Source organism: Martes martes, assembly GCF_963455335.1.
Source record: "Martes martes genome assembly, chromosome: 3".
NCBI lineage: Eukaryota > Metazoa > Chordata > Mammalia > Carnivora > Mustelidae > Martes > Martes martes.
In genome coordinates, this window is record NC_137890.1 from 787,987 (window position 1) to 807,100 (window position 19,114).

Consider the following 19,114-nt stretch of genomic DNA (forward strand, 5'->3'; position numbering starts at 1 on the left):
ATCGTAATGCTCAAAAGTCTGAACTGTGCTTGAACTCTCTGTATTTCACTCAAAAGAATATTTCAGTCAACGTTTTTAATCTCTTAAATCAGTCCTCTCTCCCGCAGGCCACGGCCCCTGGCGGTGCGTGTGCCGGTTAGAGCGGGAGGCCTGCTGCTGCCCCGGCGCCCCCCGGACAGGGGTGGGCTGGGCGCTGGTCGGGGAGCAGAGGTCGGCCGGCACCCGATGTCCGTGGCATTCCTGGCCCTTTGCTCATGGGGCCCGCGTGGTGCGCTCCGCGGGAAGGCCGGTTTGGGGCCGCACGGCACTCCCGGCTCTGCCCGCCTGAGCCATGTCCGCGCGAGGATGGCGCCTGTGGTTCTGGGCTCTCCAGCTCGCTCTCTGCCGTCCTTGGGAGAAGCCGCTGTTCCCGTTTGGGACGGAGGCGCCACGATGCCACTGGCCCACCGAGGGTCACTGGGTGGCTTCGGGAGCAGAGCAGAGAGGCGCAGCCGAGCCCCAGAGGCTCCCAGACCTGGTGGGAGGCCGTCCCGGGCGCAGCCTGTGTGAGGCCCGCAGCCTTCCCGCCCCGTGCTCTGGAGCCTCGCTCTAGGCCGCATTGCCCTCGGGTGTCGGGTCTGCGCGGCTGCGGCGCGGCTGCAGGGGCTTGGAGAAGCAGCCCCTCCGGGCAGGAGTTCCTGGCTGTCCTGGGCTCTGCGGGCCGAGGACGGGTTTGCTCTCTGCCACGGAGCTCGTCGGGGAAGTAGCCGGTTTGGCCAAAGCCTTGTGTGCGTGGGGAGGCGTGGTGGGACGGGAAGCCGGACAGCTGGCGCGTACCTGCTGAGCCGCCCCGCACGCCAGCGTCTGGGCGGGTGCTGGGAGTCGAGCCGGAAGCCGGAAGGTCCTGGGCGGCCAGTCGTGGGGCCAGGACCTCACTAGTCACCGCACGCAGTGAACCAGGGCTCCAGACGGAGCGCACGTCAGGGAGCTGCAGAGAAGCCATCCGTCAGACACCAGAACTAGAAGGCACAGCGGCGGGGCCGGGACGGGCGTGAAACCGCCTTCCCACCGAAGCGTGAAGGGTGGGTCGGCATCAGCTTGGGAGCTGGAGGGTGGCAAGCGGGAGTGTTTCAGACAGAGGCAAAGGATGGCAGGGAGCGGCCTCACAGTTCCGAGACCAGCACTGGGGGGACGAAGGGCGTGGACAAAGGACAGGAGCCCCTGATTTCCAGCTGGGTGCCTGGTGCTGAGGGCGGCCACATGGCCAAGGGCTGGCCATCAGGGTGCAGACAGAAGGGCAGGCCGCAGCTCCTGGGAAACTTCTTAAAAGACAACTGGTGTTTCCCTCCCTCCATCCTGCCCCCTGGGACACAGACGTGATGGCTGGAGCTCTAAGAGCCATTCTGAATATGAGGATAATAGCCGGTTCGCGGACGGCTGAGCAGTGACGGCTTGGGTTGCACTCACCTTTCTCTCCTTTTATTTTGTTGCTCCTCTTGATTTCTCCTCGTGATGCCAGCCCCATGACGCGTTTACCAAAAGCGACATACAGTGTGTGTTCACTTCCCGCTTTTGTTAAGGGGATTTGTGGCTGCTTGTCTGATCCACCGGCGCCTGTGGCTGTTCCGGGTCACGTAAGATTGTGCCCCTTGCCGCAGACAGTGTCACTTCACGCACGGGTCTCGTACAAACCATGCTTGCCCTGGCCCGACACGGCGATGGTTCGGACGGTGGAGGGACAGGACGCACTTGGTGCTCCCCGGTCGTGCTACTTGCCGTGTGGAGGGTGCGCTTGGCCAGGCCGTCCGGGAGAGACGGGCCTGTGCCCAGGGGGTCAGAGGCGTGTCCCAGCACCGCATCAAGAGTATCAACAGAGAGAGGTTAAAGTCATTTTAACCATGTACTTATCTAACACAGTAGACCCCAAATAGGGTCACTCCAACATGCAGTCTTCGTTTGCACGTTGTGAGTTTGGGCTTATGTTCTTGTTTCTGGGTGTGCAGGACGCCGGAGCTGCTGAGGGAGCACAGGGCTGCGGGGCTGAGGGGCTGAGTGCGCGGGGTGGTGGCCGTGGTCGGGACCGGCTGTCAGCCCGCTGCCGGCTGGACCCTGCGCGACCTGAGCGTCGCTCCGGGAGGGCAGCTTGGACCCCGCGGGCCGTGCTGGAGAAAGACCCCCCACCCCGCCGCCCCCGTGGCTCCAGGAGGAGCCGAGTCAGCAGAGCAGGGCCTCCCTGAGGGCTCTGACGGGCAGGACAGGGAGGTCCAGGAGCAGTGCTGTGCGGCCGCCGGGCAGCTGCCCACCAGCTCCAAAAACGGGTCTGCACACACAGGCCCGAGGCCACGGGGCTGCTGCGAACGTCCACGCAGGGCGCCGACGAGAACTTCACTGGACGCGCTCAGTGTCTCCACGTCTGCTCCGCCCCGTGTCTACCCGTCTGAGGCAAGGAGCTGAGAGCGCCGGAGCCGGCAGGCCTCCCGGGAGCGAGGTCGCAGGAAACGGGGGCAGCCGGTGCCGTGCGCGCAGCCCCCCACGACAAGCCTCCGGCTGCCACGTCGGTGGCTCTGGACGGGGGATGCAGGCTGAGCACGGCAGTCGCCGGAGCTCGCCTGCCAGGAGCGTGGGGGACACACCAGAGGGCAGGAAGTCCCAACGAGCCCCCCTGCCAGCAGGAGGGCAGGTAGGGTGCAGCGTGATGGGGCCCATCCGGGAGAAACCCACGGCCAGCAAGCGGGCTTGGGCCGACCCCAGGGGCACAGAGAGCCACCCCGCGGGCACGAAGGACCACCCTGAGAGCACAGAGGGCTGGCCCGAGAGTGGCGCCTGCCTGAGCCCCGCATGGAGGCCAGAGGGGCAGGAGGTGTCCCCGAGGCGGTGCGGCGAGCGTTTCCGGGGCCTCGCACCGCACAACCAGCGGACCCAGGTGGCGTTTCGCAAGAACCAAGTATGTCCTCCAACCCGAGAACTGCTCTCAGCACTGCAGGGGGCCTCAGCGTCCGTCGGGATCCAACCACGTGCCCCCCGCCCCGCCCCGCCTCCTGTGGGTGCCGAGGCTCCAGAGAAAGCCGCCTGTCCCGTCTGGGATGGAGAGTCGCTTCTCGCCGGTGCTCGGACACGGAATATGGTGCTTCCGGAGGATGTCCCCACCGGGGGTGGTGTCCTCGGGGACCTGCCTTGACCAGCAGCTCCTGGGGTGGCCGCAGCTGGGGGCTGTCCCCACACAGAACCCTACTGATGAGGCCGCTCCGTCCCACCATCGAGCTCGGGCTCAGCTGCAGAAGCCCCCCCGGCTGGGGGGCCACTGTGACCCTTCACAGAATGGGGGGCGGGCGACAGAACAGGCGGGCTCACTGGGATGGTCCTGCGACCCCCACCTCTCTCGGTGTCACACTCACGCCCCCTCTTCCCCCGTGGCCCAGGGTCCTCCCCCGCCGCTGCTGCTCGTGTCCCAGGGAGGCCAGCCCGGCTGAGGGCTGTGCACACGAGGTGGTTCCTTTAGCTCCGTCCCCCGGCGACGGTGACACTCGGGGAGGAGCTTGGCGCCGGGCACGGGGGCCAGCGGATGGACCCATCGTGTCCCACCATCTCCTCCAGAGCCTCACTGACCGGAGTCTACTCCTGGATGAGCCGACCCGGGGAGACAGCGGGGCTTCCCCTTCTCCCCGTCCTGCCTCGGTCTCCCCCTCTGAGGCACGTGTGAGGCCGGTCGCCCGCCGGCGGCCCACAGCGACAGACGGGAGCCGTAGCGGGGAAGGCGGTTTTCACCCGCGGGCCTTCTGCCTGTTCTCTGGGCCCCAGACCACCTCTGACCTCCGAACCCGTGCGGGGTGCGCCGCTGCACCGAGCAAGAGGACAGCCGTCCGCAGCGGCCGAGGCCTCTGTCCGGGAGGGCCTCCGCCCCACGCGGCCCTCGGCCTTCTCTGACCGGCTCCGGGAACCCGCGTACCCGGTCACATTGATTTTCCGAACCTTGCGATATCCACTGTTTACCAAACGCTCTGCCCAGCTTGTGACATTTGGGGGCGTCTTCGTGCCCGAACTTTAAAACTTTGCTTAGCGAAGTTACGCAAAGCCCAAACTGTGCGGGGGCGTTTGGAAAACGCCCTGGCGGGTCTGGGCTGACCTGCCGTTGTTGTCCGAAGCACGTTGCTTCTCACGACCGCTTCGGCTGGGGGCGTGGAGTGCATAGATGGGGACAGAAAGGGCTTGCCGCGTCCCTCCCACGGCCCCACCAGCACATCAAGCACGCGCGGGGTCCCTGTGCGGCCGCGTCCACACTGACTGAATGCTGGGGCTGGGGGCAGCCGCTCCCGGGAGCCCAGGAGCTGCCCAGGGGACGGCGGTGGCCCTGGCCGAGGCCAGCATGAGGCCAGGAGGGAAAAGCAGCCGCTAGGTCCACACAGATGCGTCCCTGCCCGTGAGAGGCTCTCAGAGAGGCTCCCCCCAGGGACGCATTTCCACCCTGTCTCAGCGCCGAGCCCCCACCCCACCCCGGGCCGTGGGTTGCCCTATTCCTGCTCCCAGCACCCAGTAATCCAAGTGTCCTGAGCCACGCCGCAGCCCGCGGCAATCAAACCTTGAGGGACCCGCTGTGCCCAGGAATGGCCCATCGAGGTTCTGGTCATCCCGGGGCCCAGACTCCTATCTCTCAAAGGATAGCATTTCCCGAAGAAGCTCCCCAGCCTGGCGAGGGAAAGGCAGGGTCCAGCGTTCCAAAGGAACGTTGTCTTCCGCAGAGCAAGAGGAAAGCAGCGCAGGGAACCAACCGGACCGCGCTGTCCTGGACGAGAGACGGGCTCCGGGCGCGGCACGTGTGGGCACAAACGAGACACCAGCGGCTGCCTGTGGGTCTTGAGGGGGAATGACTTTAATGAGGGGCGGGGTCCCCCGTGGGCGCCGGGGCTGCGGACCTGGCTTTCATGGATCTGTCGATCCACTTGAGGAAGTTGGTGACCTTGGTGTAGATCCCGTACTTCCCTTTGCGTGCACATCCTTCTCCCCAGCTGACGATGCCAGTGACGAAGTAGGTGTCCCTGAAGCGGGTGACGTGGGGGCCCCCGCTGTCCCCCTGGCAGGCGTCCTCGGGCTTTGAGTCGTAGCCGGCGCAGAACATGTTCTGGGTGATGCTGAAGCTGCTGGACAGCTTGCACGTGTTCCTGTCCACGTACGGCACCTCCATCATCTTGAGGGTGCTGGACGGGCGGCCCTTCTCGTGGGTCCTCCCGAAGCCGCTGACGATGCCCGTCTTCTGCGTCATGAGCGTGGACTCGGCCCAGTCCTTCTGGGGCAGGCAGGCGGGCGCCACGTTCATGCGGAAGGTGATGGGCGTCTTCAGCCTGATGACGGCGATGTCGAAGTCATAGGTCTCCCTGACGAAGCGGTTGTGCCTGATGACCATCTCCACCTCGTGTGCGACCTCGTTGCCTTCCTCCTTGTCCGTGTCCCGTTCACCTGCGAGGGGGCGCGGACACGTAGGGGCTCGGCTCGGGGCGGGCCGGGCGCTCACCCACGCGCTGCTCCGAGCGGCCCTCGCCGTCTGTACGGGAAGTGGGGTGCGGTCACCGGAAATCTGAGCAGCAAGGGGGAGCTCAAAGCAAAGAACGACCTCCAGGGTCGCTCCCCGGGGCGACCACAGGTCACACTCCATAACCAGGGCCAGCATGTCAGGCAGGCGTGTCCCGGGATTGCCGGGCCGCGGGGGTATCCGCTCCGGACCCGGGACGTGCCGAGTGTCAATTCTCAGACGGGGAAAGAAAACACAAACTCAAAAGGTCTCATTAATACTTTAAAAATTGATGACACGTTGAAATTCTACTACTGTTTCGGATATACTGGGTGACGATACGTCACTCAAATTATTCCGCCTGTCGGGGAAAGCTAACGATCGCAGCACGGCCGCGTTTGTGGCTGGCGCTGCGAGAGGAGGACGCGCGCTGGGCCCTGGAAGCCTTCCTGGAGGAAGGGACGCTGAGGGGAGGCTCGCGACCCTAGGCCTGGACTGGCACGCATCGGGGTCACCCCTCCTCCCTGCTCCGTGCCCCCCCCCACCTGCGCCTCAGGGTCCCCTGTGTAAACTAGTGTTTCCGGCTAGCGGCTCCAGAGGTAAGGAAGTGATGGGGGCCCCGCCAGGTGGGGGGGGTCGGGGGGTCGTGGGGCCACTTACCTACCCTCACCGTGAACTTCTTGGCCTGTTGGAGACAGTGCGCCGCCGTGAGGACGTAGTACTCGCTCAGGATGGTACCTCCGCAGAAGCCCTCGTTCTCCTCGTTGATGAGCAGAGCCTGCGAGGGGCACCGCGGTCAGGTGGGGTCTGACTCCAGCTTCCTCTCCACGTCCTCGCCGGGGCCACGGCCTCGCCCTGCCGCCCTCCCCGCTGGGACCTGCCGACTGCCACGGCCTCCCTCTGTCGGGCTCGCGGTGGGGGTGCCCTGGGGGGGCCCGGACAGGTTTGGGAAGCTCCTGTGCCCGGAGCAGACGTTCGCTGAGGCCCCACAGAGGGCCTGGCACGGCACGCGGGGACGGTTCTGCCGCGCTTCCGCGGTTTCTACACCCGGACCACGGGCTCCGGGCTCGGAGCAGCCGCGTCCCCTCCAGAGCTCTCATAGAACCTGATTCCCCATGTGAAGACCTTTGCTACGGCTATGAAATTCAACCAAGACCGAGCAGGTGCGTCTTCAGAGAGAAACTTCTGGTGTCTGGGGCAGGTCGTCCCCAGGGGGCCACAGAGGCCCCCATCAAGGGCAATGTCCTCGGAATCCACGGGCTCCCCCTGGAGGGGACCCTCTCCCCGGTGGGATGAGCACTGGGGGGTACGGCAGACAGCACCCCTTCCCCCAGCAAGCGGGGCCGCGAATCTGGAGACGGAGCGACCGCCGCCTCTCTGGGAGAGTCCGCGGGGTGCGAGCCGGCCCTCCCCGCTGGGGTGTTTGCCAGCCCACGGGATAGCAACAACCTCGGGCTGGAGAAAGCCCTTGAAGACCGCTGTGACGCGCGGGAAACGACACGGATGCCCTGTATGTGCATGACCCTTGAACCCCTAAGCCAGCCTGGGTGGCCAGTGAGGGACAGTCTTCCCATACCTGGACCCCAGCTCCTCCCCCTAACATGGAGGGAGGCCGCCAGGCTGGGCTGGGGAGCGGGAGTCGGGAGTCCCCCGGAAAGGATTACCGCCGCCCACGCACATCCCCGCACCCTTTCCGCCTACGGAATGCCATCCAGAGCCATGGCCATGCCGCCTGGGCTCAGGGGCCGGGGGGGCTCCGCCGGCTGCCCCCACGGAGAGGCATGTGCGCCCAGCGGGGGTGCATATCCCGCACCAACTCCAGCCGGGGTGGCTCAGCTGGGCTCGCGGCCCTTCCTGGATCTGGACGTGCACACGTCGGGGCAGAGCCGGTCTCACGGCCCGTGCCCCACGCCCATGCCACATCGGACCCACGTGGTTCTCTCTGAATGCGTGCTGCAGGCAAGGTGAGCGCGCGCTGACATGCTCCTCCCCGGCCTCCTGATAGTTTAGGCAAACGCACCCCGGTGCAGAGCTGTGAGTGGGGGCAGGCTGAGCCCATTGTTGGGGTTTTGCTTGTAGGGGAAGCCGTGTTGGCTTGGGGTCCTGAACGCTAAACCCTGAGTTAGGATTGCTAGATAGGACAGAGGACACCCAGTCCAACCCGAATCAGATAAACAGCAGTTTTTAGTGTCAACGCGTCCCACGTGGCCTTTGGGACACACTCACGTTAAAAACTGGTCATCGTTTATCTGAGGCTCCAAGCACAAGTCCTGTGTTGTTCTTTGCCAGATCGGGCGACCTTAGTCCAAATCAGCAAGCGAAAAGGGTTTTTTTACCTGGGCAAACACACGATGCACTTTCTCCAAATTACTACCTGCCTGATAAGGATTTACATGTTCGGTAAAAAATCTTTAACTGAATTAGAGAGGAAACGAGGGGAGTGAGTCTCCCGCCGGTGGTCGGAAGAGCCAGCCGAGGGCTTGGCGGTACCGGGCAGCCCCCACCCCCACCCCCACCCCTACCCCTGGCTGACCCGAGCCTGCAGCCAGAGCTGGTCAGGGTCACAGGACTATGTCTTCTGTCTGTCTGTCTTTCATGGGCGCACAGTGAGGGGTGGACAGGGGGTGGGGGAGGACAGGGCCCGCTTTACATCTCTGCACCATCCGCCTTGGAGCCAGGGGGATGTGCCCCTGCCTGCGCCACCCAGGCCCACTGCATGGTCACCTGCCAGGGGCATTCGCCGTCTTTGCAGTCCTGCCCGCCCACGATCCGGACCAGGCTGCTCGAGTCCTCCTCGGGGCTGCGTTCTGTCTCGTTGAATGGCAGCAGCAGCAGGGTGCTCTGGGTGGCAGGCAGGTCCCCGGGGTCGTACTGTTCCTGCATGCCGGCCTCGGCCTCTGAGGGACCCTGGCCACTGTGGGCAGTCTCCACGGACCTTTTACTGCGCCCCGTCGTGGTTTTCCCACAGGGGAAAGGCTCTGGAAGGACACGGGCTGGCTTCAGCAGGGCGAGACCCTCCCTGTCCCATATGCACAGCTCTCCCAACCCGACCTGGAGGAGGGTGGGGGAGCAGAGGGGACCCCTGAGAGCCCGGGTTACATGACGGAGGCCACTGCCACAAGGTGGGGACATGCCCACCTTCTGGAACGCCCGAGACTCAGCGCCCCGACCAGAGCTGTGGGTCAGATGGTGTGCCTGGCTTTGAGGAGCACGTGAGGCCCCCGTGAGAAGCCGGTGGAGTTAAGAGAGAGGGGGGCGGCCTCTCAGAAGCTCTGGCCCAGGTGGGTCCTCGGTGGCGTGGGGATCCTGCTCGTGTCCCCTCACTAGGCCGTGCCCTCTGAGAGCCTCCAGGCCAGACTCAGGGCCCGGCTTCCATCACGGAGAAGGAAACTAAAGCCCATCGCTGGGGCCTGGATGACCGACGCATCCGTGGCTCTCCTTGCGGCTCCTGTACCCGCCCTGCCACGTCCCCGGCCCCGAGAGTCAGCCTGTGCTGCCCCGCACCCACTCCAACTCCCAGCCTCCCGGGGCAACGGGGCATGCCAAGGTCACAGGCAGGTCACGGTGCTTCGGGGTTGGCTGGGAGCCAGGCACCACCCCCGTCTTCACCGGCACCTGGGGAGTTAGGCAATCTTGCTGGCCCGGTCCTCAGACGGTTCCCAGAAACCCTGAGTCCGTCCCCACCCCTCGTGGCCCCCCGGCCCAGGACGCCGGCGGGCCTGCCCACTCCAGCCCGAGCGCCTCCTACCTGTGGAGACGCAGGACTTGCCGTTGTCCGCGAGGAGGTAGCCGCCGGCGCAGGAGCACACCACGGAGCTCTGCTCCTCCCTGCAGAACTGCTCGCAGTCCCCGTTGTCCACACTGCACAGCTTCCGCATGGCTACGGGAGAGGACGGCCCGGGGGAACCGAGGCTGTGCTGAGCCGGAGGACGGACGGCAGCTCCGGCCGCCCAGCCGCCCACCCCACGGTGGACCCGCCAGCTGGAGCGAGGGGCCCAAGCCAACAGGACGGGTGCCCAGAGCAGGCCAGGGGCCGGGGACCACCCCTCCGTGTCCACACCGATCCCGCCCCGCCGCTCCCTGGACCACGTGGGGACGGCACGGCGTCTGCAGGTCCCCGGGCGCCAGACCCCCGGGAGATCCTGCAGAAACCCCAGCACGCCCTGGGTGGGCCCTGGAGGCTGGCAAGTCTCAAGTTCAGCCCTCAGAAGGGCACACGCCCTGCCCGGCAGCTGCGAACCCCATACGCACAGGCCGCCGGCACCAGGACGGGCCAGGGATGGGTGCTCAGGCCGAGCTGGGGTGGGCGGGGTGGCTGCGAGCCCGTTCACGGAGGCTGGTGGATCCCCCACGGCATAGAGGGGCTGGGACGCGTCTCGGAGCCTGGGGTCTGGGCGGGGGTGCGCACTGGACTGGGGGCACCTGGCCCATCAGGGGACGTTCTCGGCACGGAGAACCCGTGGGGCTTTGGGGGCATCGAGGCTAGGCCGAGGGGGTCCCCCGTGGTGCGGCCTGCTGTCTCTACCCCTAGCCCCCACCTCACGTCCCCGATGCCACCACGGCCGACTTCATCACGTTCCACCATTTGGGTTTTGGTGGCGAAATAATGAGTGAGGAGACCCACGTTAGTGCCACTTTGGAGAACACGCACGGTGGCCCGGGGCTGCACCGCGCGGTGAACAGCAGAGGTGGCACGGGGACGAGCCCTCAGAAGCCCGAGCTCAGGGCCCATTCTGCAGATCACGAAAGTCCTCTCCTTGGGGGAAACCGGCTAATACAGATCTCGTGTTTATTAAATTAATCACTGAATCAGGAAAACTCTCAGCGACTTTTCCATGTAGAATGCATTAAAGGTATCATGTTTCTATAACTGGACTATAACAAATCCCGGAATTTGGAATTGACGTTCGCACTAAGAGAAGTGAGTGGAAGGTGGTGACTCAGAGCCACTGCCGGGACCGCAAAACCGTAGCTGGTGTGGGGTGGGGGAGCGCCGGGAGAGAGTAGCTCCTCTGAGTTACAGGCCCCATGCTCCACGAACGTGCCACAGCCTCTCAGAGGAAGAGACGGGGCTGTGTGTCTGTCACCTAGAGCCGAGCAGACTGTGGGCCACTTGGGCTCTGCTGGCCCCGCAAGGGCACAGCGCATGGGAGCGCAGACTCGAACCTACCAGGCTGGGCTCCTTCCCTCGTTCCTGCCCCGCCGGGTGAGCCCGAGCTGAAGGGACCCTGGTTAGAGAACTCACACAGTTCGCAGTTTTTGCCTTCGTATCCTTCCAAGCAGGTGCACGTGTACTCGCCGAGGCCGTCCTTGCACCGGCCCTCATTCTGGCAAGGACTGCTCTCACACTGGTCACCATCTGCAGAGACGGGGTTTGGAAACCTGAGCCGGCCAGCAGCTCCCACGGCCATGGAGTGGCTTTGCTGTGTTGGTCTTGGCACGTGCTGTTCGGATGTCTTGAATAAACGTGTAATCCCTCCTGTCTCCCTGTAAGCGTGTCTCCCATCTGGACCTCATTTTACCCCCACCTTTTGCGGCTCTAGCTACGTGATGCTCTGATCTAACTGGGCTGTTGATAAGCTTTTCTCTTTCTGCTGGGATGTTTGACAGTGTGTTTTCAGCAGAGTGAGGAGCTCGGGGCTGGCGACCGTGTGGGACCGGCTGGGAGGTCAGAAGGCAGGGGATTGCTGGACACCCGCTTCCAGGCTCAGCACTGACAAGACCCGCGTTTGGGGCCTCTTCCCACACGGTCTGCAGAGATCACTGTCCAGCACGAACTCGGCACCACGCTTCTCCGTGCCTTCAGACGATCTGTTTTAGAAACGGGTCCGATTGGCACTTTGAGAAATCGGGAGAGTGTTACCAGAATGAAACATGACTCATGAGTTGTGCCGTTTCCCAAGCCGCGAACATTCCATCTTCTTAGAACACCTAACCCTTCAGACCCTACTCTTTGCTTCTGCCTCGGGTTGAGAAAATCATCATAGAGTTCGGTACTCCGTAAGTGAGAGTGAACTAATTAAGTCTGCATTTAAGTAAATAACAAAACTAGAATTAGCATAAAGTTAAAAAGACGATTTCACAATAACTATTATGAAAACACTCAGAGAGGAAGAGTCTCAGGTGAGTAAGAGATAAGCAGGAACGGAAAGGAAATTGAGGAAGAGTTTTCAAAACTCAAATATGATTTCTCCCTACTTCAGTGTCCGAACGAACCCCACCCAATATTAGAATAGAAGGCATCTTACCTGCGTATTTATTCCAGAATTCAGTCTAAAAGGGGAAAGAAGATTTTAAGATACGTTAGGGAGGACACCGACGTCTCACGCGACCACCACACTCCGCCTCAGTAGGGCCTTCTGCCAAGCGGAGCCCTCCCTGGCGCCTTCGCTCGGGGCTCCTCGGCCCATGAGGGATGCTCAGACCTGCCGCGTCCGTCATCCTAGAGGCACCGGCTCTGCTGAATCTTGGAAAATCGATCTCCAAGTTAATCACCAAGGAATGGATTGTACCAGAAATGGTTCTCTCTGTTCGCTACACGCCCGTGGGTCAACGAGTGGTTCTGAGTGAAGGCATCTGTGTCAGACAGTCAGTCAGGGGTCAGACGCTTGGAGAATGCTCGTGTTAAACTGAGGAAATGGTAACTGGTCATTAGGTTAAAACAGGCCACCAAAAGCCTGTACCACACTAAGAAATGTTCATGGTCTGGAAAATCAATTTTGATGTGTTCGTAGTTTGAACAGACAGTGCCCCCCCGCCCCCCCGCGAACTTCAGGTGTAACCTCAGAATGTGGTCTTCGTGGAAGTAGGGTGTGGGCCGATGAGATTAAGGCTGGAGAGGAGAACCCCGGCTCAGGGCCGACCTGAGTGCTCTCAGGAGAGACGGAGAGGGCACGAGAGCCACATGTGGAGACAGCAGAGGTCTGAGGGCTGAGTCCACGAGGCCAGGAGGGCCCAGGACGGCTGGCAGCGCCCGACGCTCAGGGAGGGGACGCCGAGCTCGCGCTCCCGCGGACCTCCGAAGGGAACCTTTCCACTCTCAGTGCTTGTGGCCCGGCTCCTGGGCGCCCGGGGGAGCTACGCTTGCCCAGAACCAAGGTCCGAATGACCCCGCAGAACCTCCGGGGCACAGGCTCTGTTGCTGCCCCGAGCGCACATTGTACGTCGTTAGCGGATAACCGAAAGGAAACGTTTCAAACTAAAGAGAGGAGTAAAGGTCTCCCTGGGGCTCCTGGGCGGCTCAGTCTAAGTCCCTGACTCTTGATCTCAGCTCAGGTCTTGATCTCAGCGTCCTGAATTCAAGCCCCGCGTTGAGCTCTGTGCTTGGAGCCCATTAAAAAAAAAAAATGTATAGACGGGGAGCGCCTTGGGGGCTCCATGAGTTAAGCCTCTGCCTTCAGCTCAGGTCATGATCTCAGGGTCCTGGGATCGAGCCCCGCATCGGGCTCTCTGCTCAGCAGGGAGCCTGCTTCCTCCCCTCTCTCTGCCTGCCTCTCTGCCTACTTGTGGTCTCTCTCTCTGTCAAGTAAATTTAAAAAATCTTTAAAAAATATATACATGTATGTCTGTATGTGTCTGTATAGTTAAGAGCGAATGCCTCCAGGAGTCCCCACACCTCTGAAGCCGGCAGCCTTGTGTGCACTAAAGGCATAAGATACAGTTTGGAACTCCTAGAAGGTTCTGCATGACAGTTTGTGATTCTTGACGTAACAGGAAGAATATACAACCCTGTGTTCAATATTGCTTCCCTGGAGCTCTGGCTTCTGCAGGAAGGTTGTGTCTCACGGGCAGCCGTCCTCTCCTGGGCTCGAATAAGACTCTATTCCTTTCTATTTTTAAAGGGTTTGTTCACTTTGTGCTGACGTCTGCTAACACCTTGATTTGGACTCCTGGCCTCTGGGGCTGTGAGAGTGAATTCTGGTCACTCTGTGGTGCAGCCCAGAAGCCTCTGGAAACTCAGACACTGTCTCTTTAGAATTCCAGTGAGAAAAGAATCACACAGCAAAAATGGCTGTTTGGTGTATAAGCCTGTGAAATCCAACGCAGGCCCAGATGCCGCCAGTGGCGTGGTCAAGACACAGCCGCTCCGGCCCCCGACATTCGCAGCCCGTAGCAGCGGCACCCCAGGCCCACAGATGTGCTCTTGGTCCCGGCCACGACTTCTGAGCGCCTCACGCAACCTGCGAGGGGGACGAGCTCCTTCACTGGGACATCCCGGTCCCGAGGGCACCAGTGGCTTGTCGCCTCGCTGACTGGAAGGCTGCCAGCGGCCATGGCTGCTCGTCCGGGGTGATGCTGACCGGAGTCGTGACAGATGTTCACACCCAGGCATCTGTGTGAGCAGGTGCACGCTCAGGAGTGGGGTTGTGGGGTCAGAGGGCAGCAGCGTCCGGGCCGCCACACCCGCCGGTTGCGGGTCCCGTCCATGGCTTCCAGCCTGCAGGTGGGGTTCGAGCACCTGTGGGGGCCCAGTAGGTCGCGAGAGCTGTGCGCACTTGCCCACCGTGCGTCCCTGGGATGTGTCTGGTCACATCTTCTGCTCCGTGTGGCCTGTTGGTCACTGGCGTTCTCCGGCTGGGCTGGGCAAGTTCCTCGTATCCTCTGAGTTCGGATCCTTCGTCGGTGTGTGGTTGGCAAGCATCTTCTCAGTTACTAGCTTGTGTCTTTATTCTTCAAGATTCCTCACAGAGCAAGTCTCAAATCTTGAATAAACCTAATTTACCTGTTTTCTGTTTACGGGTCATGGTTTTGGTGTTGTGTCTAAGAAATATTGCCTAATTCCATATCATGACCATTTTCTCCCTGAAGGTTTGTGTTTTACCTTAAGATCTAGGATAATTTTGAGTTAGTTTTGTACAGATGTGACACGTGAGTCGAGATGCAGAGTTGTCCCAGTACCATCAGTTGAAAAAGACAATTCTTCCTTCATTGGGTTGTTTATGAACGTTTGTCAAATATCAATCAGCCTTATTTTTGTGGGTCCGTTTAGGGACTTCATAGTCTGTCCCACTGATCTATGTGTCTGTCCCTTTCCCGGAACACACGCTAATGGCTCTGCGGTCAGCGTGACCCCGTGGGGCGTCTGTAGGGCATGGGCTGTGACTCCTTCTCTTTCTCAGACTTGTTCCAGCTGTTCTGATGTCTTTGCCTCTCCATAGCTCCACATCTGGAACCAGCCTGTCTCTATCTGAGGGGATGGTTACTGACGGTGCTTAACTAGGCAGGTGCCCACATCAGATATGGCAGCGGCCGTGCATTTGGGCAAAGACCGCCAGGCTCCATGTCCCCGTGTACGGCCCAACCCATGGAGGTGCGGCCGAGGCCTTGAATTGTTCCTTAAATGAGCACCTTACATTGTAGAGTTGGCTTAACAAGACCTCCGGACGTCCTCACGACCCTCCCACCGGACGGGACCACAGCCGGCCCTCAGTGCCCCCACCGCCCCCGCGGGACAGCTCGGGGGGCCTGGGCTGCTCGCTGTCCCTGGCAGGGGCCCGGGCGGGCCTTCACGCAGGGGCGCAGCGGCAGGACGCCCGCGTACCAGCCCTTACCGTCTTGGCGGTGTCCTCGAAGACTTCTCGGGCCTCCTCGAAGGAGCACGTCTCCTCCATGCACTCTCTTTCCAGGTTCCCTTTCTTCATCTCTTCCAAAAACGAGTTTGCCCTGCGGACGCGCCCCAGGACGCTGCTGGCGCGCTCCGGGCTGAGGAACACTAGTGGACAGGGAGGGCCGTGTCGTCCGGAGGGCCTCGGCAGCTGGCCTGCTCTCCCCCCGACCAGGCAGGATCTGCTCTTCCCCACGCAGCAAGACACCCCCCTCCTCGTGCCCCGCCCCCTCGTGACCCCAAAGTGACCAGGCCAAGGCACCCTTCTGTGTGGAAGTCCACGCGCCCCATCCCGCCGCCCCCCAGCCTCCTGCCTGTCCCCCAGAGCTTCACGTGGCCGCCCAAGCCCTCCCTCACCTCTCCCTGCTCTGGGGTCCTGGGGCTGCCGCCTCCTGGCCCCCCACCCGCATCCAGCCCCACAAGGGCTCAGATCCCGTTAAGGGGGGAGCGGCGGTGCTGCTGTGAGCACAATTATGAAGTCCCAGGACACACAACACACACGCACACGCGCGCACTTTCAAGAAATAGTACTTATTACAACATTTTTACTTGATTTCTATTCCACGTCACTTAAAAACCCAGTGAATTGGTCTGTGACTCTCGAAAGACTCGGCCTGCCTGCTGAAATGTCTTGGATCCGAGAGCCTCGGGAGGCTGTGTCTCTCCCGCTATCCCGCCTCCACTGTCCCGCTCTCCGTGGAGGCTGGGCGCCCGGACGCTTTCTCGCCCCGCACTCCCCTCTCTGCCTTCCTTCCTGCCCTCTGAGGCGGCCCCCAGTTGCTGTGTCCAGGTCGGGGCCCGCGTGCTGAGCTCCGTCCTCCCCGTGGGCAGGCCCTCAGCTCAGAACGCCTCCCCGTGGGCGGCACCGGACCCTGGACCAGGGGGCGCTGGACCGCCCGGCCTCGATGCAGCTCGCTCCCCTGCTCCTTAAAGCTGGCAGTGGGCGCCTGGGTGGCTCGGTTGGTTGGGCCGCTGCCTTCGGCTCCGGTCGTGATCCCGGAGTCCCAGGATCGAGTCCCGCGTCGGGCTTCCAGCTCCACGGGGAGTCTGCTTCCCCCTCTGACTTCGCCCCTCTCATGCTCGCTCTGACTCACTCTCTCTCTCTCAAATAAATGAATAAAATCTTAAAAAATAAATAAAGCTGGCAAATGGGGCTCACCTGCCCGCGTCTCTGAGTTGCGTTAGCTTGAGGCGGGTACACACTTAGTGCTCAATAAACGTTCGCTTCACTCCCACCTCAGGTTGCTTTCCCGCCCAAGGCAACGTGGGTGTCACCCCACGTTTGACGCCAAGCTCGAACTTGTCTGTGGATGCCCCTTCACCCCAGAGGTCTGCCCGCTCCTGAGCTCGTGGGTCCCTCCCCACTCCTATCTTCTCACTTCCCACCGCGTCCATGGCCCCGCACGCAGGGTCCCCTCTGCCTGCCCCACCTGCCCCTCTCATCCAGGGCATGAACAGCCCCCGGCCCCCCGCCTGCCCCGGGGCCACTGCTCCCCTGCCCTCTCCTCTGGCTTCGTTCTGCTTCCCCTTTTTTCGGCCTCTTCTCTCTGGACAGCCTGGAAGGTGCAGAAAACCCAGCTCTGTCCAGCCTTGAACCAGGCACCCTGTGCCCCTGCCCAAGCCAGCCCGATGGGGGAGGCTTCCATCTCATTCTCTTTCTGCCACTGAAGCTCTTCTCTGCTGGGACCCCTGGGCCCCCCAGCTCGCTCTGGCCGTGGAGGGGGGCACGTCTCTCTGTTTCTCTCGGTCTCTCCCTCCTTCTCTGTCCATGAGCTTCTGTGTGTGACCACTGGTCTGCCGTCTGACTCCCCACCTGCACCTGGCGCCGGGCTACCCTTGGCTGAGGCCACCAGGCCTGGCTGTGTCACACCACGGGAGGGGGCCCCCTGTGCCTCACTGGATTTGGGGCATCAGCCTGCCCCCCGCCCTCCCTCCTCCTCCCTGAGGGCCATCTCTGCGGTGTGAAGGGCGAAGGGGAGCTTACCGCTGCCCCCGGGGAGCAGGAGGCCTGCTAGGGAGGCGCCGAGCAGAACAAGACACAGCGGGCCCGCCATGGTGTGGCTGAGGACAGCGCGTCCGTCCTGCTGTGACAGGTCCCTGGGGCAAGGTTCAGTCGCCCTGGCTCCAGGCTGCTGGTGGCCTTTCTCTTATCACTGCTTCCTGATTGGAGCCTGGGCTGCAAGGGGGCTGGGGGCAGGTGACCCCGCGGGCTGGGGCCACCCTGTCGCTGGGGCCCTGGGAGGTCCCGGGAGCTCGTCCTTGTCTCTTACAGCACTCAGGGGGCACGGGGACTGTTAGGAGACAATGAGCGTCATTTCCTAGCTTCCAGATGTTCCGTCTGCTCTGGGTCCGTCCTTACGAGCATGACGAGAGCAGAGTGTCATTGCCCGTCTGTCCTCTGGGTGTAGACGGTCAGCTGCGGCCTCCTGACGCCCACGTGGGCCTCGAACCAGGACTCGCTCATGGCCCCTGTCTCTTGGCAGTGTCCACAGTGCACGGAGCCCCCAGGGGGTCCTGGTCCCCATTCCGCCTGCGCATCAGGCTGGTCCCCTCCCCACCAAGTCCAGGGGCTCCAAGGGGCAGGCGTGTGCATCTGGGCCATGGGCTCCTGCACACACGCTTGTGGGAGGACCTCCCCTGCCCACCGTGGCCCATGCCAGCCAGATGAGTCAGCCGAGATCTCCACCCGGGCACCAAGCCTGGAGGCGTGCAGGGGGGCAGGGGCCCCAGCTCCTGACGGGCGCTTCGCCTCGCACACCCTCCAGGGGGGCCTCACGGCACATCTGTTTCTCTCTCACAGCAAGGCCTGTCTGGCCACCGGGAGGGGACCTGAGGACCAGCTACCCCACGGCCTGTCCGCAGCCCCTCGGGAGGCACCCGACGAGCCCGCTGCCCGCAGTATGTGGGGGCCTCCCCTGCTGGGCTCTCACCCTGGGGCGGTCCCACACCAGGGGCTCATCCCCTTGGGACACGTGGCAGCACCTGAAACAGCTCAGGTCTGTGCCCGTGGAAAGCAGCTCAGCCCACGGTGGTCGGGCTGGGGGGGAGGCGTGCGGGCTGCACACTGGGTGCAAGGCCCCTTGGCGGGGAGGTGGGGGTTGGGGGAGAGACAGGGAGAGAGACAGGGAGGGAGACAGGGGCAGAGAGAGACAGAGACAGGGAGAGAGAGATAGACAGGGACCGAGACAGGGGCAGAGACGGGCAGAGAGGGACATAGACAGGGAGAGAGAGGGACAGACACAGGGTCAGAGACAGAGACAAGGAAAAAGAGGAAGAGAGACAAAGAGGGAAAAACAGACAGAGACAGGGGCAGAGAGAGACAGAGACAGGGAGAGACAGGGGCAGATACAGGGCCAGAGAGGGCAAGAGACCACCGTGCACCACAGCGCCTGGGACGCCTGATGCATTCTGCCCATGGTGAGTGGCCACCGACGCCCACGGTCGCCCGGACGTCTGCCGGCTCCTGCTCTGTCCCGGGGTCTGCAGCGGTGTCTGGCACACGGTAGCTGCTCAGCAAACTGGACGGACTGAAGGCGCCAGGGCCAGGGCCGGTCTGGGGGGCCATGGCCGCTCCGTGCCGAACCAGGGCCCCGGAGAGCCTGCAGGGCTGACACGGCCTGTCTCTGTGTGTGCGATGTGGTCCCTGGTGCGTTCCGCGTGCTGGGAGACCGGGTCTGGGGTGAGCCCCTCCCTGTCCCCAGCCCCCGGGGGATACTAGAGGACGTGAGACCCATGCGCGGAAGAGGGAGGTGGGGGGTAGCCGGCCACGTGCAGGCACGTCGGGTGGGTGGGCTGGACTTTAGCGATTGTCCAGCGTCGCCGGCTACCCATGCCGTGGCAGCTCTGTGAAGCAGGGGCCTGCGTCTCCCACCGATGGCTGGGGAAACCGAGGCAGAGCCAGCAGCCCCAGGATCCCTTTTAGCCCCGTGTGCGCCTGGATGGGCTCCCAGGGTGGCCCTTCAGCCCAGCCTCCCTTTTCTTTCCAGCAGAGGGTGAGCTCCCCTCAGCGTCTGCAGCCCGAGCCGTGA

At 62.8% G+C, this 19,114-nt stretch overlaps 1 protein-coding gene across 3 annotated transcripts; it reads right to left on the reverse strand.

Annotated features, from left to right (window-relative positions):
* Positions 1 to 19: 19 nt before the first annotated feature.
* F10 (coagulation factor X) lies at positions 20 to 17,460 on the reverse strand. 3 transcript variants are annotated; one of them, XM_080797881.1, is made up of 8 exons: positions 17,071 to 17,460; positions 15,034 to 15,194; positions 11,731 to 11,755; positions 10,728 to 10,841; positions 9,231 to 9,362; positions 8,207 to 8,460; positions 6,147 to 6,260; positions 20 to 967 (listed from the first exon to the last, which is right to left on the reverse strand). In XM_080797881.1, the coding sequence occupies exons 1-8, from the start codon at positions 17,138 to 17,140 to the stop codon at positions 137 to 139; spliced, it is 1,701 nt and encodes a 566-aa protein (XP_080654007.1). In that variant the 5' UTR covers positions 17,141 to 17,460; the 3' UTR covers positions 20 to 136. The 3 variants fall into 3 exon arrangements, with proteins under 3 accessions (XP_080654007.1, XP_080654009.1, XP_080654008.1); XM_080797883.1 differs by lacking the exon at positions 20 to 967 and adding an exon at positions 4,823 to 5,430 and having other exon boundaries at positions 6,143 to 6,260; positions 17,071 to 17,442; XM_080797882.1 differs by lacking the exon at positions 20 to 967 and adding an exon at positions 4,823 to 5,515 and having other exon boundaries at positions 17,071 to 17,441.
* Between the last annotated feature and the right edge of the window lie 1,654 nt (positions 17,461 to 19,114).

Excerpts from the sequence above, each read along its gene's own strand:
- F10 (XM_080797881.1), bottom strand. The coding sequence starts at position 17,140 with ATGGCGGGCCCGCTGTGTCTTGTTCTGCTCGGCGCCTCCCTAGCAGGC. Across the intron at positions 15,195-17,070 it reads CCTGCTCCCCGGGGGCAGCG|TGTTCCTCAGCCCGGAGCGC; the intron begins GTAAGCTCCCCT and ends CCTGTCCACTAG. Across the intron at positions 968-6,146 it reads CCAAGAAGTTCACGGTGAGG|CTCCCTGACGTGCGCTCCGT; the intron begins GTAGGTAAGTGG and ends GCTTCTCTGCAG.